Source organism: Pleurodeles waltl, chromosome 2_1 (assembly GCF_031143425.1).
Source record: "Pleurodeles waltl isolate 20211129_DDA chromosome 2_1, aPleWal1.hap1.20221129, whole genome shotgun sequence".
NCBI classification, from domain to species: Eukaryota; Metazoa; Chordata; class Amphibia; order Caudata; family Salamandridae; genus Pleurodeles; species Pleurodeles waltl.
In genome coordinates this window covers 753,276,714-753,303,664 of record NC_090438.1, presented here as the reverse complement: position 1 = coordinate 753,303,664, position 26,951 = coordinate 753,276,714, and the positions used below count along the sequence as shown (strand labels likewise).

The 26,951-nt window shown below is 45.0% G+C and overlaps 1 protein-coding gene across 1 annotated transcript; it reads right to left on the bottom strand.

Moving 5' to 3' along the window:
• Positions 1 to 10,102: 10,102 nt before the first annotated feature.
• On the bottom strand, positions 10,103 to 26,589 carry LOC138268249 (tubulin beta-2 chain). Its single transcript, XM_069217732.1, has 4 exons — positions 26,359 to 26,589; positions 23,365 to 23,473; positions 16,533 to 16,643; positions 10,103 to 11,418 (listed from the first exon to the last, which is right to left on the bottom strand). The coding sequence occupies exons 1-4, from the start codon at positions 26,413 to 26,415 to the stop codon at positions 10,361 to 10,363; spliced, it is 1,335 nt and encodes a 444-aa protein (XP_069073833.1). The 5' UTR covers positions 26,416 to 26,589; the 3' UTR covers positions 10,103 to 10,360.
• Positions 26,590 to 26,951: the final 362 nt, after the last annotated feature.

Sequence of the window (26,951 nt, the reverse complement as noted above, 5' to 3'; positions counted from 1 at the left end):
TTATCACTTGTGCATTTCCAAGTAAAGTATCTTGATTTCTTTTGATCGTATTAAAATCTGTTTTCAGCTTACTTCCGAATTATAATAAAATGTTCTTTATTTTTGCTTTCTTAACTGCTGAATGCATACAGATCATTGGTGGGTGTTGCAAAAAAAAAAAAAAAAAAACAACATCCAGCAGCCTTTCCTTTCACATTTCCCATACTCCAGAAAGATTGGCACACAATTCACTTTTAAAAAACTAATCTCATTTTGCAGTCAGTCAAAGGAAAGGCACTCCCCATGGTAAAATAATTAGCAGTGATTTGTTAGAAGACATAGCCTGGCATTTGACTCCTGTCTTTGTTTATCTTGCCACATATGCTGGTGCTTCACAGAGGGACATACCTACAAGTGGCTTGCGCCACCATTGCTTTACTTTTTATTTTATACACTTCAGTGTCAGTACTCCATATTTACAAGACAATGCATTTGGACCAATGAGTCAGTTTTTGTAGGCCTGCATTGGAAATTACCTGTGCCAGAACCAACTGTGTCACGCAGATCTTAGAATATGCAAGAAAGGCGCTCCCTTCTACCTAACTTAAAACGGAGTGTTATTTATGGGTTTCTGATAGAGTGAAGCATCGTTGGCAAGCAGAGCCTGAAATGTGTCAGGATTCCTGCCCATCTGCAACCCAGGCGTAAGTAATGGTGCAGTGGCTCTTGTACATGAAGAGAACACACACAAAAAAAGTTTGACAAGCTCAACTTCCCCATGGAGGTGCCCATTCTTCAGCTGGGAGTTGCAAGGAGACCACCACCACATAGGAGAAGGGAGCATGTCTATCACCAGCGGATTTTCCTCATTGACCTCAGGGAGGATGAGGTCATCACATATTACAGATTCAGAAGTGAGGCCCTCATACCCTTGCTCAACCAGAATGTGCTAAGGCTGCAGCCACCAACTCACAGGCCCACCAACATCCCTCTGCAGGTCAAGCTGATGGAAGTCCTCCACATGCTGGCATCTGGCTCATCCCAGACCACAACAGATTGACTGGCAGGAATATCACAGCCATCTTTCTGTGAATTTCCACCCTTTCTCCTGGATGCAATCATCAGCCTCACACCCTAGTACCTCCTTTTCCCCAAAACACAACTGGACACCAATCAAGGCTTCTATGCCATTGCTGGTTTTCCACGTCTTGGGGGCTATGAACTGCACACATGTGCAACTTGTTCTTCCTGCAGCAACATCACACCTGTCTCGCATTAGAATGCACACATACTCCATCAACTTCCAGGCAATTGTGGACCATCTGGGGATGTTTACAAATGTGCAAGCCAAGTACCCTGGTAGTGCTCATGATGCCTACATCTTCAGGCACGCCATCATCAATGAGCACTTCCAGAATGGGCAATGTGGGAATTTCCTACTTGTTGGTAAGTACATCTGAAACATTTAACGGACATACTAACAGTAAATAATGCATGACAAAATAGCCATCTCTGTACCTGCCAACTGAGAGAGGGCTGTGTGTGTATGTATATAAAGACTTTTGCCTCATACTTGCACAATACATCATGCCACATGTGCAATGCAAACTCCCAAGTCACACATTTTAAGACAGGCAAAGCCACTGTGTGCCCTTGAATGATGTAAAGATCCAGAGCAATGCAATGTAAAAGCCAGTGTTGCATCATTGTGTGCAAGGGAGGGGTTACATGGCTGTTGTGTGTGTCCTCATGCAACTTCTATGTTTCTTGAGGCACGTCATGTATCCCCCCCACACCAGCTAAGCTGTGAAATGTGGAAATTCAGTTGGTCTTGCCAGGTCACGTGTACCAAGGAAAAATAACTTAAGTTACCCAAGACACTCTTGCAACCTATGTGTACTGCATGCCATGGCACACGTACCTAGAGAATCAGGTCTCCAAGGGTTCATGCTGTACAGGAAGTTGGTGCTTACTTCACAAAGTCAATCCGATATAAAATACAGCAAACAAGCACCATGTTGCAAGTGGGGCTGTCTGTGCTACGCAGCCCAGTGTGTTAATGCAACTTGAAAAGTCTGGACTGTGTTGTATGGTCTGAAATATGTCCAAATAAGCCCTTTCTCTGTGACATAGTGCAGATACACGACTGGCTGCACTATACGGTGCCACATTCCCAAATATCTAGGCCCTTGCCTTATGTCCACATAGTGGGCTCATCGCACTGCAATGTGTAGACAATGATGTCCTACATTGACATGCACTCACTAATCAATGGCAGAAGCTACAGAACAGCAGTCATTAGTAATGGGTCATTTCACTCTGTGTGAATGATTGGAACCACATCATCTGCATCAGGTAACACATTGCAATTAAAATGTGGTAGTCCTGAAAATCCAATAGGAGTACCAAGCCAACACAATAGAGAAGTGCGAGTTAAGTGTCCCCCTCAATGGCGTGCTTACTCTCCGTATCAGTCAAGGGTTATCGTTTTCATCTGAGTGAAAACACGTATTTTGTAAAAGAGTAAGGGCCAGATTTAAGAGCTCCTTGCGCCATATTAGCACCTTTTTTTTAACGCTGTGGCCAAATGAGGCCAAAATCACAGCACCATATTTACAAAGTGAACCAATGCATGCATTGCGCCCCTTTGGGCTACATTATGCCTGAGCCACAAAATTGTCACAAAGCAATTGCAGAGATTTCTTTGCATAATTTGTTTCAGCACTTTTAATACCTGCTCAGAGCAGGCATTAAAAGGAGGCACACCATTGTTTACAATGGGCCTCTATGGGCTCTGCAGGATTAGCATCAAAATTGTTTACGCTAATCCTGCAAAGCTCCAAACTAGCATAAAATAAATTGACACTAGTTCCCTAACAACCACCATGGGGCTCTATCTTAGATACTCTACACACATGGTGGCGTTAGGGTGCACTGGGTGCAGCGCCACTTTGCATAAATCTGGCCCTCTGTGTGTCACACATGCCAGTATACTGGTTTGCTGATTAAAGTGTCTGGACCAGGAATAAGACTTTTGAAATGCCATGTGTGTCATGCAATGGCAGTGTAGGCCCCAGACACGGGTAAATGGCAATACTGATCACAATGTGGCATCAACAGTACAAAACACACATATGTCTCAGCCATACAGACAATTCACATACAGACATACACTTAGGTTTACAATCACATTGATAGATGCAACTAATGTGAGGGCTCGCCTGTTCTGTGTAGTAAGTTACTCAAATGAGAAGCATATGAAATCTGCTATGTGATAATCACAAAGACTAACCATGCTTGCAAATATGGCATACGTAAATCATCAACAAAGAATTTAATGCACCAAGGCACCACAGTGTCCTCAGGATACCAATCTCAACATTAATTTGCCTCAGCAATGATGATAGAATCATTGCATACAGGTACACAACACCCCTTACAAGGTACAATAAAACACGTGAAGACCAATGAATTGTGTTCACGTATGTGGATCACAGAGATTTGTAACAGTGTGTCCTACACAAAGATGTCTCACATCATATATGTTTGTGTCAATCCCAGTTCAACATGACAGTGTCTGATAATCATCAGCTGCTGAAGGCTGACAAGAAATCCTACAACTATTCAGGAAAAATGATTTGATTTAACATACTCAAAAATCATTTGCCAAAGATGTGAACAAATCAAAGGCTGGCATTGTCAGGTAGTGCAGCAACATCAGTGGTTCCACAGGGACACATGTGTAACTGTAAAACAGGGTGGCACTGGCACAGCGTACCTAGGGATGACCAAAAGGGCTAACTTAAGTGCAACATACTATCATATTATACATACAGTGAGTGCACATAACCTATGTGGCAATTAACTTCTCAAAATACCCATCACAGTAAGCTAATGCCCAAATATTATTGCTGGATTGTGACAGTATCAGGGTATCCACAACTTTTTATATGAAACAGAGAACTTGAGGGGTCGTGGAATAAAATGGACAAATGTTTATGTATCAATTATTGTCAAATATTGGCTAAAAATGTGTATGAGTCATTCAGTACACAACAGAAGTGAAGCATTGTGGGTGTATCAATCACCATAATCAATGACAGATTTATTTTTGTGTTTTAGAGGACAAAGGATATGGGCAGCAGCCATGAGTCATGGCCCTATTTGGATATCCCCAGACAAAAGCTGAATGACAATACAACCAGGCATTGGGCAAGATGTATCGCTGAGACAATGTTTGGTGTGCTGAAGTTTTGCTTTTGCTGCTTGGACATGTCAGGTGGAAATTGCCGTACTCGACTCCTACAGTGTGCAAAATAATACTTCTATGTTCCTTACTGCATAACACATAAGAACAAATGTTCCATGAGATAGTGCCACCTCAGAAGCAGGAAGCAATGGATGAGGACAGAGGAGAAATCATACAAACAATTGCATGTAGATGGTGACTCAACCACATTGTCTAGACATTTTTTCTTAAATGTTCTGTCAGGATGGACTAGAATCTGAAATTTTGACTCAGGTCTGCAAAATGGAAATAAATGTTTATACACTATCCTTGTATTCCCCATGTCAGGTCAGTGCCACAGTAAACATCAAAACATTCACATCTCTTCAACTTGATTTAGGCCTATCCCAAAGGTCAGTAACGGGTTGTTGCACTTACTCCAGCACAACATCATGTACACCAAAATATGTGTGCATATCAACACCATGTGGCAATGCATGTGCCTGGGTAAGGCATATACAACTGAAATGTAGCAATTTGGAACACTGTGCACATTCTGAAGGTTTGCGTGCTCCAAGTGTGTGTTCCCCTTCTGACAGAAGCACAGCTCCAAGGGACTATAGATCCAAACATTATGAACTGACTGTGTGCTGTACATCATGATGTTAGTTAACATCAGACATGTGCATCATATTGAAGTCTCACCAACATCCTGTGATAGAAAACAGAGGTGCATAGCCGCACAGTGCAGCACTGGTATTCTCTCTAATGCATGGCTGTCTGTGAAAGGACATTGCAAGTAAAGGATTGTTTCCCTGACTGCTGCTGCCTGCTCCATCTCTCCCTTTTAGGTGTAGGTAAGATTTTTTTCTTTTTTTAACCAATGGGTCACTTTTTAGGCATTTTTGATGCATACACTCCATTGTGACGCAAAGGTGATTTTTGGAATTTAAGCGTTGGCTTCACAAACCCAAGAAGCCTTGCATCACTTTTCCAGCACGTCAGTTTTTGAGCCAACATCCAACCCACAGATGCATCAGTTTTGATGTATCTTCAGACCTTACGATATGGTGCACCGTACTTCAAATATAGCACATCCATTGCATTAAGAAGTGTCTTAGCACAGTGCAACGTTTGACACATCGCTGCCTTGCCACAGCGATGCTTCAGTTTTTGTAAATATGCGCCGAATTTGGAGGCACATTTACTGTTCAGACTTTCCCATGCACACAAATTCGGCTAGTGACCCACAGTTTGGGAAATGCTGCTCTATAATGAATGTATTGACATGGAACTTAAGAGGCTTCTCCCCTCACTCCCACACCTCTCGGATTCACAAGTTATTCAGCCTTCACGCATCAACAAAGTAGCAAAAGCAGACAACTTTCATCTACAAAATCTGAAGAAAATCAGCCAGGTCATCCCACCTGCACATTGCTCAACATTAGTGCACTCACTAATCGTATTTAGATTGGATTTTGGCATACTTGCCAGCTTATCACTTCCCCCTGTAGCCCCACTCAAAGCTGGCCTCTGCTTGTCAGCTCATGCATTCCACTAGCAAGTTTGCCATCCCCACATACTCTGCGTGATCTATATTGGCTTCCGACAGTAACCAGAGTTCAATTGGAAATATGCTGCCTATCTACAAGGCTATGTACAATATTAACCTTCCCTACCTTACAAAACCTCTGACCTTACAAAGCATCTCAATAAGACTGAAAACAGCAAGCAATTCTTCATAGGTGCAGCCAAATAATCTTGCATCTCCCTATCACTCAACCTTAGGATACTAAGGCCAATGATTACTTTCAGGAAGCATTTCCAGCTATACCTCTTCAAACACCACCAAGGCCCAAATTTACTAACATTTTGCATCTTGGTTATGCCGCTTGTTTTGGTGCAGCCATGATGCAAAATGCTAGTCAAGAGTTACAAGGGCAGATTTGCATGACCTTGTGTGGCATTAACAAAACAAAAAAAAGAACTTAACACAGGGCCCATGCTTCAGCTCATGTATTTTGATGCAAACTCAGATGTACTAAAGGCAGAAACCCTGGGTGTGCACCAATATGGTGCACCTACCAAAGAGGCAAAACAAAGAAATATTCTCATTTCTCTTTGTTACGTCCTCTCTCCATATGTACTGAATTCTGCAGCACACACAGAAAAAGAAATATGCCTACGAGGATTATTTTTGAGCATGCAGCAAAACTTGGGAATTCCACAAAAGAGGCAGTCTCGGTACTTCTTGTGCTATGCAAATAAACCGGTGTGAATTGCCTAGCAGTAATATCCAGAGCCTCCATATCTGAAACACTTCTGAATGGAATCAGACATAACATGATTACCAGTTTAGCAGACTGAGGTTTAATTGACAAATGGTCTTTATCCTTCCAGCGCTCGATGAGTCAATGCAATAATGAAATCCCACATGGTATTATACCTTGGTTGTGGAGGGCAGGGGGGGTTAATATACATTATCTGTTAGACCTAGAATCCTTGGTGTGGTTTCCCCCGACTTTGCCTTCTAACATCATATTTGCTGGCTTTAGACTTCTGAGCACTTTACCACTGCTGACCAGTACTAAAGTGCAGGTGCTCTGTACAGTTAACCTAGTAATATTGGCTTATCCACAATTGGCCAATTTAATTTACCTTTAAGTCGCTAGTAAAGTTCACTCTATGTGTCCAGGACTAAATGCTACTAGTGGGCCGGCAGCACTGACTGTACCACCCACTACTGTAGTTTAACAGGTCTCAGGACTGCCACTGCAGAGCCTGTGTGCCCAGTTTTAAGCTGCTATCTCGACCTGGCAAGTGTACCCACTTGCCAAGCCCAAACCTTCCTTTTTATTACATGCAAGTTACCCCTAAAGGTAGGCCCTGGGTAGCCAAAAGAGCAGGGTGCAGTGTATTTAAAAAGCAGGACATGAACTTTTGAGTTCAACATGTCCCAGTAGTGAAAAACGTAAATTCGTTTTTCACTGCTGCAAGGTCTCTCTCTCCCATAGGTTAACATTGGGCTTATACTGAAGCACTTTTAAGTGTAAGTTACAATTGGGAAAAGAAAGATTTTGTTGTCTGTGGGCTCAATTTAAAAATCACAACTTACGGTTAAGCTCGTTTTTTAATTAGAAGTCTGCAAAAGTCACTTTTAGAAAGTTGTACTTTTCTTACTTTAAGCATTCTGTGCCTCTGCCCATCTATAAATACACATCTAGGGTGTGAGACAGCTGGGCTTTGTGCATTCCCTCTAGGCAGTCACATTAAGGGAGCTGTGGTGTGACATTTGCATCATGATGGCCTGTCACCAGGCTGATGGGCCTTCCTGGGCTAGATGGGAGGGTAGAGTTTGCAAATACACCTGAATATACTTGTGCCTCTACCAACACAAAGGGCAGCATAATCCCCTGTAAAGTATCTAGAGCCAGGGACCTTGTGCACTTCAAAACCATCTCTTTGAAGTCGCTCCCACTTCAAAGGCTTGACTGGTCTAAGTACTGACCCCAAACCCCACCAAATCAGAACTCTACAGCAACCCAGGACATTCTGCCAGGAAGAAGAGCTGCTTTGCTACCAGGAGGGATTGCCACTTTGCAAGCTGCATTGATGTGTTGCCCTGCTTGATTGCAGTGTTGAAGGACAGACTGCCACTTCGCTGCCTGCTTTGCTGTACTGGCCTACTGCTTCTTGCCTGGGAGTGAGGACTGAACCTGCTCTCTACATCCTTGAACTGAAGTGGTCCAAGGGTTTGTTGGCTTACCCCTGATCTTAAAGTATTAGGGCCTTCAAAGACTTCCTGCAACTTTGCTTCAGCTGATGGACTGTCAACTGCGAGTCCTCTCTTGCCTGAGGTGCCAATCCAGTCCTGGGCCTCATAAGTGGATTCTGCAGCCATTTTTCAACAAAATGCGATGCATGGAGGCCATTGCACTGTTAGAACCAATGAGGCTCAGGTGGCCTCAGTGTATCCTGAAGCCTCCTTTGAAGTGGTACCTCCCAAACAACCTTAAAGATGCCAAGCCGCCAGATTGTTCTGTTCCACCATTGGATGCACCATCTATCAGGGGCTCCCTAGCATCTATAGAAAAACTGGCAGTTGAATTGGACACGCCATTTCCAACAGCACAGGATACCAGGGTTGGCTCTTCCATAACAGCATCACCATCTTCTTTGCTGCCAACTGCCTCTCCTACTCCCCCGCTAGACCTCTCCGCTTAACAGGCACTTGCCACAGTACCCCACATACAGAAGACCTCGGCTGGAGGAAGATCCTTCACCTATCCCACAGCAAAGAGCTAGGACACCTTGCCTCTTCACCTCAGGCAGCCATCATCACTACCTCAATTCAGGAAGGACCTTAAGACCTGGCTCTTTGACTGTAGCACAGAGGACCGACCACCACAGTGCCTAGATACCCTCATGGGTGAGTAGTGCGCTCTACTTATTCCCGACTGAACAACCATTTCACTGCCTGTACCCAAATGTAGGATTTTTTTTTTTTTTTTTTTTTTTTTAAATATGTGCTTGGTAATACTACAAAACCAGTATATGATATCCCTTTGACAAAATGCTGCCAACAAAGTTCAAAGAAATGGTTTGCAAAATAATTATGTACACCCTTTAAGGCCACAGTCGCAAGGCCTGGAAAATAAAAAAGGTGGTCCTTAATTTCGTTTGGGAGGGAAATGATATGTAGCGACTCAACCAGAGACCTCACTTGTTTAGACATTCACAGAGTTATGCTTTCGGTTTAATTACAAAAACAGGCTAGACTCTGAAAATTATTTTAATTAAGCTGTTCTAGCGAATATTCCCAGTGGTAGACCTGAACTTTACAGCAAACCCATCACCACCACTGGCCCATATTGGGATACCTGTAGACAGTCTGAGCAGAATGCCAATGACTGATTTGAAGGGCTTTGTGCCTACGTAATAAGAAGCATAAACTGCTTTACTCAACAATAAAAAATATCCAGCTGTATGCATCAGACCATCTCCACACTGTCTTAATTCTTTGAGCCAAACTAACATCCCATCAACTCCGAAGCAAGTCTTCACAGACTTGGTTAGCTCTAGCCCGGAACCTTCAAATCTGCGCTTATAAATGGCCTCAGTATGTGTAAGCCAGACTTTCAGACACATTAGGCTACAGTTATGGCCTCGTCTGTCCCACTATAATTTGAAATATAAAACATCAGGATATCTGGAAAATGTAATCCACTAGGACATAACTATTTCAGTAGTGATGTAATAACGATGAATGGGCATCAGCTTTTCCATATATTATGATTTTTACTTAATGATTTAAAAAGAGAAAAAAAAAATAAAAAAAAAAAACACACTTTGCCTGTACAGCACATTTATATTGGTCTCCTTTCCATTGCCTGCTACAACCAAGCTCTGTCCTCTATAAACCCAATTTCCTCCTTTGTGTCCCTTTTCCCTACTCCTGTTATAGTGATAGAATGTATCTAGATCGGTTTGTTTCCATGTTGGCATGTATGCACTTCGTTTGTGTATTTTCTAACAACTTTCCTCCCTCAAGATGCTGACTATTTCAGCCAATAGAACCCGCCTGCAGTAGTGTGCCGCCAGGAGAAAAGTGTGTTGCCTACTTTAGGGTAAAGTGTGCAATTAAGAGTATTAAAGTAAAGGTTAGAAATAATCTCGTGTGGAATACATTTTTCTGTATAATTATAATGATCTGCTATACCCATGACGCATTTGTTTTAGATAATCGCGTTTATATGTACATAATTTAAGGACTGCAGGGAATGAAAATAAAAATCCATTGTTGAAGCACTCCCTTAACAAGTAGTTGTTTCCCACCGTCCCTCCCACCCATCGCAAAAGTTAAGTAAAAGAAGGCGGGAAAAAAATGACAAAATATTTTAAGAGTGAAAACTCTTAAATAATTTTAATGCTGAAAAACAAAAAATATTAACATATGCATGTTTTTCGTCTTCGCAATTTAAGTTAAGTCAGGACCACAACTGCATTATTAATATAAATGTTAAAAGGCAGTATAGGACCACGGTCATACGTTCACTGTGCAGTGAAAACAGGATAGAGCAGACTGTCTAAACGTTATCCTGAGTAAAAGAAAATGTGCCTGTAACCGCACATTAATTTTTTTGGTCATGGACATTAAGCATCGTCATCTTCTTCTTCTTCAAACTCGCCTTGCTCGTCAGCAGTGGCATCTTGATACTGCTGGTATTCTGAAACCAGGTCGTTCATGTTGCTCTCCGCTTCGGTAAACTCCATTTCATCCATCCCTTCACCGGTGTACCAGTGCAAGAAAGCCTTTCGTCTGAACATGGCAGTGAACTGCTCAGAAATTCTTTTGAAGATCTCTTGGATAGCTGTGCTGTTGCCAATAAAGGTGGCAGCCATTTTGAGGCCTCGTGGCGGAATATCACAGACTGCTGTTTTCACATTATTTGGGATCCACTCAACAAAGTAGCTACTATTTTTGTTTTGCACATTAAGCATTTGCTCATCAACCTCCTTCATAGACATCCTCCCACGGAATATGGCTGCCACTGTCAGGTAGCGGCCATGGCGTGGATCACAGGCAGCCATCATGTTTTTGGCATCAAACATTTGCTGGGTCAGTTCAGGCACAGTAAGGGCACGGTACTGTTGGCTGCCGCGACTGGTTAGCGGGGCAAACCCTGGCATAAAAAAGTGCAGACGAGGGAAAGGCACCATGTTAACCGCCAACTTTCTCAGATCAGCGTTAAGCTGGCCTGGGAAGCGAAGGCAAGTTGTGACTCCACTCATAGTGGCTGAGACCAAATGATTGAGGTCCCCATAGGTAGGTGTTGTGAGCTTCAGTGTGCGAAAGCATATGTCATATAAGGCCTCATTGTCGATGCAATAGGTCTCATCAGTGTTCTCAACCAACTGGTGGACAGACAGTGTGGCATTGTATGGTTCCACCACAGTATCAGATACTTTAGGAGAAGGCATCACGCTAAAAGTGTTCATGATACGATCTGGGTATTCCTCCCTGATTTTGCTGATCAGAAGGGTTCCCATGCCAGAGCCAGTGCCACCACCGAGAGAATGGGTCAACTGGAAACCCTGCAGGCAGTCACAGCTTTCAGATTCTTTTCTTACCACGTCCAACACAGAGTCTACTAGCTCAGCCCCTTCTGTGTAGTGACCTTTGGCCCAATTATTTCCAGCACCACTCTGACCTGCAAGGAAAAAAATATATATATATTAAATTGCAAAGCACTGTCAGTCAAAAAAGCCTTTTCAAATATGATATTTATGCATCAACTTTGCTGAAAAATACAATACTGGATAACATTTTCCCTGAATTACATTTAGGAGGTCGCCTACAGGATCTGTTGGGTATACAACACTGAATGAAGTTTAGACTGCAGTTCACGGGAGGGTTTATCCACTAAAAACCACCACCAACATAGACCATGTGCTCGGTTTAAGAATGAATGTAATATTCTGTGCTGTCCAATGGTCAAAGACTTCATGTGTCTACATTAGAAGACATTGTGTAAGGAAATGCCTTCTTGGCATGGTTACCCCCTAACTTTTTGCCTTTGCTGGTTCGAAGTTATGATTTGAAAGTGTTCTGGGACCCTGCTAACCAGGCCCCAGCACCAGTGTGCTTTCTGTAAACTGTACCTTTGTCTCCACAATTGGCACAACCCTGGCACTCGGGCAAGTCCCTTGTAACTGGTACCAAGGGCCCTGATGGCAGGGAAGGTCTCTAAGGGCTGCAGTAAGTCTTATGCCACCCTGGGGACCCATCACTCAGCGCATGCACACAGCCTCACAGCTGGTGTGTGCTGGTGGGGAGAAAATGACTAAGTCGACATGGCACTACCCTCAGAGTGCCATGCCAACCTCACACTGCCTATAGGTATAGATAAGTCACCCCTCTAGCAGGCCTTACAGCCCTAAGGCAGGGTGCACTATACCACAGGTGAGGGCATATGTGCATGAGCACTATGCCCCTACAGTGTTTAAGCAAAACCTTAGACACTGTAAGTGCAGGTTAGCCATAAGAGTATATGGTCTGGGAGTTTGTCAAACACAAGCTCCACAGTGCCATAATGGCTACACTGAAAACTGGGAAGTTTGGTATCAAACTTCTCAGCACAATAAATGCACACTGATGCCAGTGTGCAATTTATTGTAACATACACCCAGAGGGCATCTTAGAGATGCCACCTGAATACCTACCCGACGTCTAGTGTAGGCTGACCAGTTTCTGCCAGCCTGCCACACACCAGACATGTTGCTGGCCACATGGGGAGAGGGCCTTTGTCACTCTGTGGCCAGGAACAAAGCCTGTACTGGGTGGAGGTGCTTCTCACCTCCCCCTGCAGGAACTGTAACACCCGGCAGTGAGACTCAATGGCTCACCCCTTTTGTTACAGCGCCCCAGGGCATCCCAGCTAGTGGAGATGCCCACCCCTCCGGCCACTGCCCCCACTTTTGGCAGCAAGGCTGGAGGTGATAATGAGGAAAACAAGGAGGAGTCACCCACCAGCCAGGACAGCCCCTAAGGTGTCCTGAGCTGAGGAGACCCCTGCCTTGAGAAATCCTCCATCTTGAGTCTGGAGGATTCCCCCAATAGGATTAGGGATGTCTCCCCCTACCCACAGGGAGGAGGCACAAAGAGGGTGTAGCCACCCTCAAGGATAGTAGCCATTGGCTACTGCCCTCCCAGACCTAAACAAACCCTTAAATTCAGTATTTAGGGGCTCCCCAGATCCCAGGAAATCAGATTCCTGCAACCTGAAGAAAGAAGGACTGCTGACCTACAAGCCTGCAGAGAAGGAGGAAGACGACAACTGCTTTGGCCTCAGCCCTACCGGCATGTCTCCAACTTCGAAAACCTGCTCCAGCGACGCATCCGACAGGGACCAGCAACCTCTGAAGCCTCAGAGGACTGCCCTGGATTAAAAGACCAAGAAACTCCCGTGAAAAGCGGCCCTGTTCAAAACCAGCTACATCTTTGCAACAAAGAAGCAACTTCCAAAGGCTTCACGTTTCCCACCGGAAGTGTGAGACTTCCCACTCTCCACCCGACGCTCCCGGCTCGAGATCCAGAGAACCAACACCTCAGGGAGGACTCCCCGGCAACTGCAAGCCTGTGAGTAACCAGAGACTACCCCCCCTGAGCCCCCACAGCGACACCTGCAGAGAGAATCCAGAGGCTCCCCCTTACCGCGACTGCCTGTAAAAAGGGACCAGGCGCCTGGAACCAACACTGCACCCGCAGCCCCCAGGACCTGAAGGAACCGAACTTAGACGCAGGACTGACCCCCCCCCAGGCAACCCTCTGCCTAGCCCAGGTGGTGGCGGTCCCGAGAAGCCCCTCCTGTGCCTGCCTGCACCGCTAGAGTGACCCCCGGGTCCCTCCATTGTTTCCTACCTGAAACCAGATGCCTGCTTTGCACACTGCACCCGGCCACCCCTGTGCCGCTGAGGGTGTGTTGTGTGCCTACTTGTGTCCCCCCCCCCCACCCCCCAGTGCTCTACAAAACCCCCCCTGAGGATGCAGGTACGTAACTGCTGGCAGACTGGAACCGGAGCACCCCTGTTCTCCATAGGAGCCTATGTGTTTTGGCCACTTCTTTGACCACTGCACCTGACTGGCCCTGAGCTTCTGGTGTGGTAACTTTGGGGTTGCCTTGAACCTCCAACAGTGGGCTGCCTGTGCCCCAGAACTGAGACTTGTAAGTGCTTTACTTACCTCCTAATCGAACCTTTACTTACCTCCCCCAGCGACTATTGATTTTTGCACTGTGTCCACTTTGAAAATAGCTTATTGCCATTTTCACAAAGACTGTACATGACATTGTTTTCATTCAAAGTTCCTAAAGTATCTAAGTAAAGTACCTTACATTTAAAGTGCTTGATGTAAATCTTGAAACTGTGGTTCTTAAAATAAACTAAGAAAAGATTTTTCAATATAAAAATCTATTGGCCTGGAGCAAGTCTTTGAGTGTGCGTTCCTCATTTATTACCTGTGTGTGTACAACAAATGCTTAACACTACCCGCTGATAAGCCTAATGCTCGACCACACTACCACAAAATAGAGCATTAGAATGATCTAATTTTGCCACTATCTTACCTCAAAGGGGACCCCTGGACTCTGTGCACCCTAGGTCTTACTTTGAAATAGTATATACGGAGCCAACTTCCTACACATTGACAAGCTTAATCTTGACACAAGAAAACTTCAGCAAAGTGTACCTTAATTTTATCTTTAAGACTTACTTGTGGGAGTCCGTATATAACATTTAAAGTTTACTATTAAGCAATTATTGTGTGTTGGAAACTCGTTAATGTTTATCATTCACCGTGGGCAACGTTTATTGGTTGGCGATGTGATCCTTGGCAAAATGATTTGTGAAGATGATTCTAGGTGTGAGATAATACCTTTAGAATTCTCATCTGAACAAACTCATCACTTAAGAGTTTGAATGGAAATTTTTAACTTAAATGTTATGCATAAACATAAGTATATGTGTTAAGATACTCTCATGGTAACCTCTACTTTAGAAACAGTATACACACTTCACGGGTTTTATTGTGTAACAATTTTTGAGTGGACAATTTTAACAACTCTTGATGGAAAGGTGACCACAGCAGCAGCTAATCTGAATTCTAATCTGCATTGAATTCAAAATCTGACCAGCAGGACCTTCCTAATTATCGAAAGGCTTCCTGCATATTCTTCTACACACCGACTTGATTATGGCTATGCATAAAGTCAAATGGTGTCACAGAAAATACAGTTAACAAATAGAGGTAAAATCGGCTTTTTCCTCAAAGTCATCAAGTGGAGTCTTGTTAGAAGGTTCCAGACATGGGAGTAGCCAGAAAATGTAAATACCCCCCAACACTTTGAAACAAAGCGCACCAAGCAAGCAAAGGAAGTCAGAGGCCCTCCCCAAAAAGCTGGTCTCTTCCATCTCAGCATCTATCCATGCATCCTCTCATCCACCCGCCTAGATGCGCCATTTCACCTAGAAGTTTTATCATCCATCCTTCAGTTTGTCACCATTTCATTCGTCGGTTCATCCATCTTCAAACATATCCATTCACCATTTCACTGTCATCCGCCTTTGATAAATCCAATCATTCAGCATTTACCCTTTCAATCAACATTCACTCATATGCCTATCCATCCTTTCATCCAGCTACTTTACCTTTCGCTCATTCATCCTTCCTTTAACCCATCATTACATCCAACCTTTCATCCATCCAACACCACTTTTACTCACCCACCCATTCACTCACGTAGCCATCCATCCTGCCTTTGTCACCATCCTTTCACTCATTCATGCATGTCCATCCACCCTTTTACCCACCCCATCCATCCACTCACAACCTCCTGTCAATTTACTGAACTGCAGACAGCCGAGGTCCATCAAGAACCCCACCCGCTGTAGCAGGGGGTTAACGACGCCACTGGTTCTAGATCAAATGGAACTTGCTTCTTTTTAAAAGGAAGTACATGTAGCTCCTGGATAACAATGGTGCAAAGACTGAAGCTATCCGCAGTTATTTGTTGGACTGCTCTGGGGAACAGAAGGCACGGTGGGAAGAGGTGGACCGTGCTGACCATCAGCTTCCTACTTCAGAGCTGCACCTGAGAGACTGAGTCGGGGGGGACATTACCGGTTTAAAGCGATGTCATGGCAGGAAAGTGGAATACCATCCCAGATGCATGTACCAACTAAGTACTATGAAATCCATGCCATGCAGGTTTGTGGATGGACGTTGCTTACACAATAATATAATTTAATACAAATGTGCACAGGAGCAACCGTCACTCAGCGGCTTCCTTCAAATGCAAGTCATGTGATCTGTGTACACCAATTGTTTTGCTGCGTGGAATTCTGCAGTGAAAACAAGCTTTGTTTTGCGGGATTTCTTTTTCTTTTGATAATGAACCCTGTTGGATGAGATAAGCTTATCCCATACTCAACATCTCAAAGTGAAACTAACAACCCCATCCCTTTAAATCCACACCCATCCAACTGCCATCAGTCCGTACCTTTCAAACCGCTATGTCCACTCATCAGCAACGGAAACACTTTCCCAGAAAGTGTGGCAAACCCACTTCAGCAATCTACATATATTGTGTTTTCCTCAGTACCCACGTGATGATAAAAAAAATTAAAAAGACAGCTTTAACATTTAGAATGATTCAATAATCATGACGCATCTCTTCTTTGAAAGGAATTCCCACTAGGGGGACATGCAAGCAAGTTACAGCAAAATACAAACACCAGAAACCAGCTGAAGAGTAAAGGCAACCCATACCAAAGACAAAGTTGTCCGGTCTGAAGATCTGGCCAAACGGTCCCGATCTGACAGAATCCATTGTTCCAGGCTCGAGATCGACCAGGACTGCGCGCGGGACGTACTTGTTACCTGCGAGAGGAACAAAAGGCTGGTTGAAAAGTGACTGGGCCAGGACAAGCACAACCGGCACCTTCTTTCAGAACTCTGTGAATGTGCCAACCAGATCGCCTGGCAGTTTTACATGTTTTCCGTGACAAGTTATTGTTCTTGAAGGTCGTTCCGATTTAGCACAAAGTGACATAGTTACAAGCCATAGTGGAAATGTAGTTTCCAAGCAGCAGAATAAAGAGATTTACAGAAGTAACAAAGCAGCCAATTGAACAGAAAGAGACCATAGACGCTGATGCCACATGGAGAGCCTTGAAGGATTAAAAACTGAGCCGGGGTGAATGTGCAGAAAACCCCCGGAAAAAAAAAAAAAAAAAAAAAAAAAAAAAAAAACACACTGCCTGTTGGCCCGTTAAAATAAGCCTTAGGACTGTCACAACGCATTCACACCTGCTAACTAGCTTCCGAGCGACACTTTCAGCCAGCCCGGGCTGGGCACGAACGCTCCGATTTATAAGAAAAACCCAACCTACATGGATCGGGTACGTATTACCACAAAAAAAAAAAAAAAAAAAAAAAAAAATCCATTGCATATGTAGGCCAAATTTCAATAAAGCAATACGCTGACGACTAAAGCCAGGTCTGACTTGAGGATGTCACACAGCACATACGTGGCACCGAGCTGAGGGAAGGATGGTTTCTCACTGCCCCGGGATAGAGCTGCAACGGGTCACGTTGTTACCAGAATACAGATAAGAGGCACGTCTGGCTGTGGAAATGAATTCTTCACAAATATTCAATACTCCATTGGGCCCAGATGGCCGAGCGTCAAGAGTGCTTAAGAGGTGGTAGATTTCTGGAGCGAGTCATGTGTCTACAAGGACAGAGGTAGGGAGATGCTAGTCATGGTGGCCACCTTGCAACTTCTCCTCATAGTGGCATGAAAGAAGCATTAGAAACAAGGTGAGATTCCCATCGCAGCACAGCTCAGGGAGCAGTCAAAGCAGCTCTCATATGGAGAGAAGTGGAAAAAAATAAATAAATAAAAAATAAAGAGTACCTTAGAGGTTGGAGTGTTCAGGGCAGAAGTGGCCAAAAACGAGCTTGTTGCAAAACCTCTCCCTATTTTAGCCTCCAAGGAGAGCAATCTTGTGGCAGGTGAACCAATATATGTAGCTGGACATGCGCAGCCCTGATGGGGGAGGGGGGTGGGGTGGCGAGTTGTAAGGTGAAATGAAGTCTATAGCATTTGCAATGACAGATGAGTCAAACTTGCTTCATGATCCACCTAATTAGGGAAGAGGTCAGAGAAATTGTCAGAATAGCTACATTGAGAAGGTTCATATTTGTTTACCTTGAAGTTGATCAGTGGGGGAACTGGCTGGCAGCTCGCATTTTTTCAAGGGAAAAAAAAAACAGGAAAGCAGGAGAAAAAAAAAAAAAAGAAAAAAAAAAAAAAAAACACACACACACAACACAAAAGAAGCTGCCAGAAAAGGAGAGGCCTTCTTCATTCAAGTAAGAAGTGCCAACACGCATGACAACCTGATGTATGCAGGGCCTGCCGCAACGAAATTCTATGAATTTCTCTTCCCGGTTTGCTCTAAAATGGTACCCCCTCATTTAAGATGGAGCTCAGAATTAGGCACTTGCTTCTGTCCAAGTTTACGTACCAACAAAACCAAATCATACGTCCAATATCAATACATGGAGCACCATTAAGCAGGAACATAGGGAGCTAAACACAGTGTATTAGGTTCTGCATAGCAACAAAGTAGAAGTATATGGCAAGGTCAGAGGAGCAATATGGGCATGGCAGAAATTAAAAGAGCTAGAAACAGTTCTAGGGTTGGTGACCGCTCTACCATGAGCATTTCTACAAGAATCTTGGCAAATGCCAAAGGACATCCCTCACACAACACTGTGCTTCCTTTAGTAGAAGACTCCAAACAACTTCATCACTTGATAAGGAGCATATGAGTAGTTTGTAGAAAGCGCTGCACTGGATTACGAGTACCCAGCCAGGATTACATTATTATATGAATCATTATGGGAAACACTCAATACAATGCAGATTTTTCACTACTGTTTTACTAGGTAGCAGGATGGTTCATCTGTTGCCCTTTGACCTTGTACCAAAGTATCTCAGGGTGATAAGGGTGCACAGACAGTTGGCCACCAAGTTAGATAATGCAAACTGTACAAGTCAGCCACTGACTGGCAGCAGAGAAACTAAGACAGTACAAACTGGCATAGCAGTGTTTGTCAGCGCACCCAACCCACCCAGATAAGGAAGGGGTGGGTCAAATAATTACACTATTGGGAAAGAAAAGTCCTTCACATTTTAGTCGACATGCACCCTAACTATACTCATGTCAGTATCCCTAATGCTGATTTTTGTTTTGTCACAGGCAAATAGATCATGCGTGTGCCATGACAGACCTGGGTCACAGATTGCGGTATTAAGTATGATCAAAATGATACCCTCATAGCGATGAAAGGCTTCTACCTCCACCGGGAGATGGGCAGCACAACAATGGTGGTGGCAGCATACTGTGAAGTGGTCAGTAGGAGAGAACAGACCCCTTTTAACTTATCATTGGAGTGAGGCCTACAGACTCACTCTGTTAATGTTCTGCTGCTGTGTGCTTCACTCACCCTTAGCCTATATTGGTGAGGTGTGTAGTACTATGCAGCACGATTGTTGTACCAGTGCTGGGTGTATGCGTGCCAGTCAATAGTATAATACACAAGGACACTGGGTTCCATTTTGGCAGACCCAGGCCAGCAGGATGAAACATGAGGCGCATACTCAGGAACTCTTGACTCGCCGACCCTGCAGGGAGGGGGTAAGACCGATTTAGTGCCAGTTGGCGGGGGCAGACTTGCTTCCTAGAAAGAGCAGCTGAGAACTTATGTCTTTATTTTAAAGTCAGCGATAACTCTTAAGACGGACTACTAGTGGGGCTTACCTTGGGTGTCGCCTACTAAGATTTGGGAATAACCACTGTTGCAAGGACAGAGTGACACCCAGGGACCCACTTAACGAAACACTAGAGCCCTGACCTCTAGGGGACTGTGTAATTGTTTGTGAATGTTGTATTCCCCCCTTGTGTAAATAGTGGTAAAATGAAATACTTCCTTTATCACAGAGTATCTGGCTGGATAATCATTTCTTGCTGCTGCCCTGTAAGTTGACAGCCTGTGTTCACTCCCCCTACCACCTATGAGGGGGGCCTTGGACTGCTCAGCCACATTACTACTGACAGTCAACTACTTGGCCCAGTTGCTCAGGATCCATAGTACGTCACGCCCCAGGACATCAGGAGTAAAAGGCATCAACCCAGATGGTGGAGTCCAGCAACGCCTGCTTGCTCCATGGCAATCTGAACATGGTTCTGACAGACCCAGACCATGAGAAGTGATGAAAGCATCAAATCTATACTAGGATGTCCCATCCCTGTAGACCAACCAGGTAAGTTAGGAAGTACAGACCCCAGACAATGAACAAACAGGTAGGGAGAGCTGGCAAGCGCGGGGCCCACAACAGGATAAACTGGAGGTTTAAGGCACACCTCACTAGGATCAGAGAAAAATACATAGGTATGAGGCCCAGGTTCCTCTAGACCCCCTGAAAGAGCTGCAAAGATATGTTGCATTTAACAGCTCCACTATGAAAAGTAGCATTGGTGAAAGAACGAGAACGTTTTGAACACCAACTGAAATTGGACTACAATGAGTAGTTACACTGGGAAACAGATCAGCTACAGAATAGGAGGAGGAGAGCTTGAAAGAAAGAGCTGGCCTGTCCAGTGTTTAGTGTGACAGATGTGGTTCAGGGAGGAGATTTTAGGATGTCTTCGAGGGTAAAGAAAAAGTATAAAGTCAGGCAGTAGGAAACAAAGTTGTTGACTGAAAAAAGGGGGAACGTTCTAGTATTTAAAAAAAAAAAAAAATATATATATATATATATATATATATATATATATATATATATATATAAAAAAAAATGCATACGATTAGGGTGGAGTGAATGCGTGCATCAATAGACCAGGGAAGTGGGACAGGACTGTCAAGGCAGAAGGTGGTCAGCGCCCCAGTGGAAGGTATTAAACATCAAACGCTACTGAAAGAACAGCTAAATGAACCCGACCCCCCTGGTCAGCGTCTGTTGCCTTCCTCAGCTCCTCCTGCTGCTGCCTCAAACTGACAGCCTGCCTGTCTCGCAGTTAGAAGCCCTCCTCCACCCACAAGCTCCTGCCTGTGCCTCATCCCTGGTGGCCTTGTGGCCATCTGCAAGTAAATATCTTCTGTCTCTTTACTCCTGCATTTTACTTCTGCCTCTACTTAGTTTTATTTTTCTCTTTTTATTCACTTAACCTCTTGCTTCCTCTCCCTCGTTCTCCTTGCACCACTGCTGCTCCTGCCCACAAAGTGCTTTTTCCACTCCCCAGCTGTCCAGACACCCTGCCTCCCTCCCCTTGTTCATGGTGGCCACACGCAGCGTGTGCACCAAAGGCAAGCTCATCCACGGCCAGTGTCACCGCCCCCAGTTCTCGCCCCATCTGCCAGTTCAACACCAGCACTGCACACCACCACGAACATTGCGCCCCACCGGATTCCGAACTCCTGCAATCTCCCCCTTCCAGGGAACACCCAAAAACTGATTAACTCCATCCACTCAGGAGCACCCTCAGATCCATGCCCTCATCACATTCTCAACTTGGCCAGAACCTTCATAGCACCGGAGCTCTGCCAAACCATCAACCTATCCTTCAAGGCAGCCACATTCCCCTCAGACTGTAAACACTAAAATCTGTCCGCTACTCAAGAAACCCACTGCCGACCCTAGGGAGCTGAAGAACTAGACGCATCTTTCTGCTCTCTTTCCCAGCCAAGGTAATAGAGAAAGCCAGCAACTCACCAAGTTCCTCAAGACACACTGTATATGCTGGACCCTTCCCAGTTCGGTTTCAGAAGCAAACAGCACTGAAGTGGCACTGTTAGCAGCCACCGATGACATACTCATCATACTGGACCACAGAGGCACTGCCACACTCATCCTCCTCAATCTCTTCGCTGCATTTGACAGTCTCCCACTCCACCCTCTGCAACAGACAGCACAACGCCAGCATCAGAGACAAAGCCCTGAACTGGAACACCACGTCGGACTACCACAGTTCACATTAGAACCTAAAGATACTTGTTGCGGAATGTCCCAAGGATCCTCACTCAGCACAACACTTTTCAACATCTACATGGCCCCTCTCACTAAGATCACCAAACAAAACCAGCTAAACAGTCTCCTATGCGGACACCCAGCAATACCAATAAACTTCAATCAAGACTACAATGAGTCCACAATTCAGCAGCCAGACTTTCCCTGGACATCCCCCAGACACAGCCGTATCTCCTTCCACCTCAGAGACCTACACTGGCTCCCAGTCAGCAAGCGTATCACATACAAACTTCTAATCCACACCTTCAATGCACTGCACATCATAGGGCCAGCATCACCTTCTACGTACCCAACAGACATCTCTGTTCCTTCCAGCTCACTCTTGCAGCTGTACCCAAGATCCGGAAAAGTACAGGAGGAAGATCCTTCCCCTACGTAGCAGCCTGGAGATGGAACACTTCCCCCTCAAGCTCAGGCCGCATCACTGAAGCAGTTCAGGAAGGACCTCAGGACCTGGCTCTGACCAAGAGCACACCTACATTCAGCACATTGATACCCTATGAGAGATTAGCTGCGCTTTACAAATCCTGGATTGAACTGTCAGGAGTTTGGGCACTTTAGGGATCGAGCGCCAGATTTGTTGTTGGGCAGCAAGGCACTTCAAAAAAAGTTACGTGAGTAAAAATCGTGTACCTTAAGCTCTCAAGTTACAAAATGAACTCAAGATAAATTATTGTCAAGTAAGGAGAAGTGGAGGGTATGGTTAGATGAGTGACGAATGATTGTGTGTGTGTGTAAATGGAGCCAAGAATCTAGACAATGACTACTCCAATGTTTTTTGATGGGGGGAGGGGGGGGGAGGAGGGAGGAGCGGCTACAAATGGTGCCAGAGTTTCCAGGTCCATGCAGCCTTATTTCACCCCTGTGGCAAAATTTACCAGAATGAACCCGTAATTTTCCCTGATGTTTCATGTAATACCGAAGGTCTATGCTGATATCTATGATTGTATTTGATGAAGACGACGCAAGAGCTTGCATACACAGAATAAACCGACCTTTGATAAAGCAGGGCGAGGAGTTACGGCTCTAGCAGGCAGCCCCCAATAAGTACCAGAGGGGCAGAACTGAGCCAGTGAATATACTACCACAATATACCTTCCGCAGGGGCAAAACAAGCAAGCAAGGGCAAAACACAAAAAAAAAAAAAAAAAAAAAAAATACATTTTACAAGGTGGGACTTGCTGTGCAACCATGTTAAGCGATCAGTGGCTGCTTGATTTCAAGCCATGAGAGCATGCAATAAATTTTGCAAAAACGTTAAAAAAAAAAAAAAAAAAAAAGAGAAAAGAGGGGAAAAATGCTACAAAACTAAGAAGTGGAGAAACAGCTGCCCTCATTGTGTTGACCTTGCTGCACTGAGGAACAACAGCTGAACCTCTTAACAGGTCTTAACAAAACCCACAGGCAAATATGCACTTTAAATAAAACATGCGCGTGGGGCATTTGAGCAGACGTATCAGTGACCCAGCAATTACTCATCCGAAATGCAATCAGTGCTGTTACCAGAGGCCTCGTTGTAATAGACATTGATTCTCTCGAGCTGCAGGTCGCTGTCTCCGTGATAGCTGCCGGTCGGATCGATACCGTGTTCATCACTGATCACTTCCCAGAACTAGAAGAGAGACAGAAGGCAATTAGACAGCCCCAAGGCCAGCATGTGTCACCCCCACCCCCACCCCAAGGGACGAGTGTCAGCCAGCGCCCCACCAGATGACTCATCGCCCCAGGGCTGCGCAGTGACACCTCCCCTCAGACCGGGGCGGGGCGGGGCCACGCAGTAGTGATCTTGGAATTATTGCTATGCCATCACCCATGCATCCACTCCCCCACCACCAAAATTTGGGCGAGGCCACGCAGTACTGAGCCTGGAAATATTACGATGGAGTCACGCCATCACCCCCGAGTGAAGCAGAACAGTTTTGAGCAAAAACATAAATAAAAATATTATATATATATATATATATATATATATATATATATCTATCTATATCTATCTCACCCCCCCCAAAAAATGAGTTTAAATTCCACGGACGATGTCCTGAATTTTTATTATTTGATTACAAAGTAATAAACATCGTCAAACATTAACCACACTTCTGTCTGTTACATTTGCAGCAAAAGTAACTCAGGGAAATATTCCTAACGGTTTAACTAGTAAAAGCTATAAGGAGAATCCATTACATAAATTGTAGGAACGTAACACAAAAATACAAAATTAAGAAGTGTCTAGGGCTTTAGGGACCGCTAACACACACACACACACACACACACACACCACTTCTCTTGTTTTCTAACTACACATGCACGACTAACGCGCATCGGCAGTAGAGGCTATTTGATAGCCGGTCCATGGGTAATAGGTTGGATCTGAGGGCTGCCCAACGCAGCCATCTGTACGTAAGACATCATTAAGAATACATTATTGAATATGCACGCCCGATACGTCAAACACCGCACTGCTATTGAGGGGCTCGGGTGGAGTTTATAAGAAAGCGACCACGTAGGATTGATGCTGCCCGGAGGCCGCAGACTGAAAACAAAGCACGGGCATTTCGAGCAGTTACGTAATGGACCCCACCCAGTGTTACTCTTTGATGGATGTCATTTATGGTTGGCACTCTATCCACTCACAGTATTGGTCTTCGCTTTTAGAAATTGGTGCGTGGTGTGTAAAGTTAAAACAAACTTTTACGATCACTCCCAGAATCTTTTAAGTCTCGGACTGGGGTATCTGTTCGTTAGCAACATTGAGACACCTGCTAACAGGATAGACAACTGCGGGGCTGGATGGCACGGGAGCAGCATTAAATACTTTGTGGCAAGAACACTTATGGGTATAAAAAGAAAAATATAATTATGTCACTTCCTCATTGCAATTTCCACAATCATCAATTTAGAATTGGGGCTTTCAGCGCTTCTCACACACCTTGCACGAATCATTAGCTCTTCACACAAAGGAGCGAGTTACACGTGGACGAAAAGTATGAGTAAAACAAAACTTGCATTGTATGGTCGTTTATGTAGCGCTTTCGTTGTCGAAAACGAAGCGCTTTGAACGGGCGCACGTTCGTACTCACTCATTGGTCTGGCTGAATTTTTTTTTTGGGGGGGGGGGGCAGCGGTGTTTGAAAGAAGATATTCAATATTCTTCTGCAGTAGGATAATAGCCACGAGCTGTGACTTTGGAGCCTGCCTCCTTCCATAATACGCAGAAGACTAGTAAGTACTCCAATTACCATAGGAGGATAAAGGATAATAAAAAAATAATAAAAATAAATAAATAAATAAATAAAAAAAAAAAAAAAAAAAAAAAAAAAAAAAAAAACACACACATTTCATTCAAACGCCTGTGCACGAGAGAGAATTTAATTCTGGGCTCAGCCAGTCGACCTTCCTTACAGACCCTCTGCCCCCTCAGTTGTGGAACGCTACACCCGGGCGAGCTCTGGCAGCTACTTGCGCCGAATTCGGGTTGTGTGTCCGACTCCCCATTTCCACCCAAAGGAATCACTGAATCCTGTTCTATCATTGGGTGGAACTTATCGTTTAAGACAGGGGAGGTCACCCACAGCAGATGGAGGGTGGGCGCCACAAAGGACCACACCCATCACACCGCCGTTGTCAGTCACTTCTCTGCTGTTTTGGTATTTATACGGCATTTAAATCCGGCCATTTAACTGCCCCGTTTCTTGATTGTACTTTTGTGAACCTTTCGGATTCGGAGTCTGCGAGGGGCAGGCGGGTGTCGTTTGCAGAGAGGGGCATACCCCCAAAAGACTGAGCGGATCGACATCCGGTTCATAGATAAATTAATACAACAACAAAAGAGACAGGCATAAGAGAAGTTGTGTCCCGATCTCATATGGTGTAGAGCAGTGGTTCCCAACCTTTTGACTTATGTGTCCCGCCACTGAATCATTACTGGAGTCCGTGGACCCTTCAGTGAGTCGTTACTGAAAGCTGGGGACCTAGGCTCTTCATATTATTGAATTTTCTATGCATTCGCAGGTCCCCTAAGGAGGCTTTGTAGACCCCCAGGGGTCCCTGGACAACAGGTTGAGACCCACTAGTGTATAAAGTAAGCCTAAGGCGTGGTCTAACATCTACCTATGAACCCCGCGTTCTGGAAAAAATACACACGACCAAGTGGGTTGGAGGTATCCGGTGTGAGAGGGCGTCTAACACCAGTTCTAGCAGTGGCTTGGCGTAAAACGGGGGAAGGGGCGTGCAGAAGGTAACGAGGGCCCCAACTCTCCCATATATCTCACACATTCATCCACTCTCGCCTATATTGGATCTCCGTGAAAAGCCGGCATTTGGGGCGGGGACCGCTGCGCCCCAACAGCTTAGGTTACGCCCTGTACTAGCGGATGGTTGCAGTGGACTCTCCAGGCTACCCTCAGACACAATACACAGCTGCCTCTAATAGTTGAAATAAAGCAAACTAATTTATTTTGGTAACCCGGTCTCTGTAGCCTTCTTTCCCCATGACATTACCTTGGCTCCAATCTGGTTGCCGCACTGGCCGGCCTGGAGGTGCACTATTTCCCGCATGGCTGCTCTGATGGTTGGGGAAAGCTTCTGGCCGGTCCGGATGTCAGCTGTGCTCTGCGGAGCTCGGCAGCTGGAGAAAAAGCAAAAGAGGGAAGCAGCTGGGCGCGGCCCTGCGTGCGGGGGAGGGGCTGTATGCACCCACGCCCACCGCGCACGACTGGTCGTGATTAGCGGAATGTCGTGACTGGGGACTGCTGGAAGGAGGGTTGCTGTTGGAACGAGCGAGGGAAACATGGGGTTGGCACGTCGCCAAAATGTCATGGACAATGTCGATAACAGAAATGCCAACATCGCCAAAACCCGGTATTCCCCCGCTTTTGAATTATAAACTGAAAACAGCAAGAAATTACTTTTTAGCGCTATCCGGTGCGTGCAATGGGCAGGTACTATCAGGTACCATGTGCTTGTAATTTGAAAGAAAGAGTACCAGCACTTTGCAAAACATTTAATGGGAGAATAAACTGGGATAAGAGGTACCCACACTTCTATACTTCAGTTTAGAGCTCTGGCGCTACTCTATTCCTAAATCGCTATAA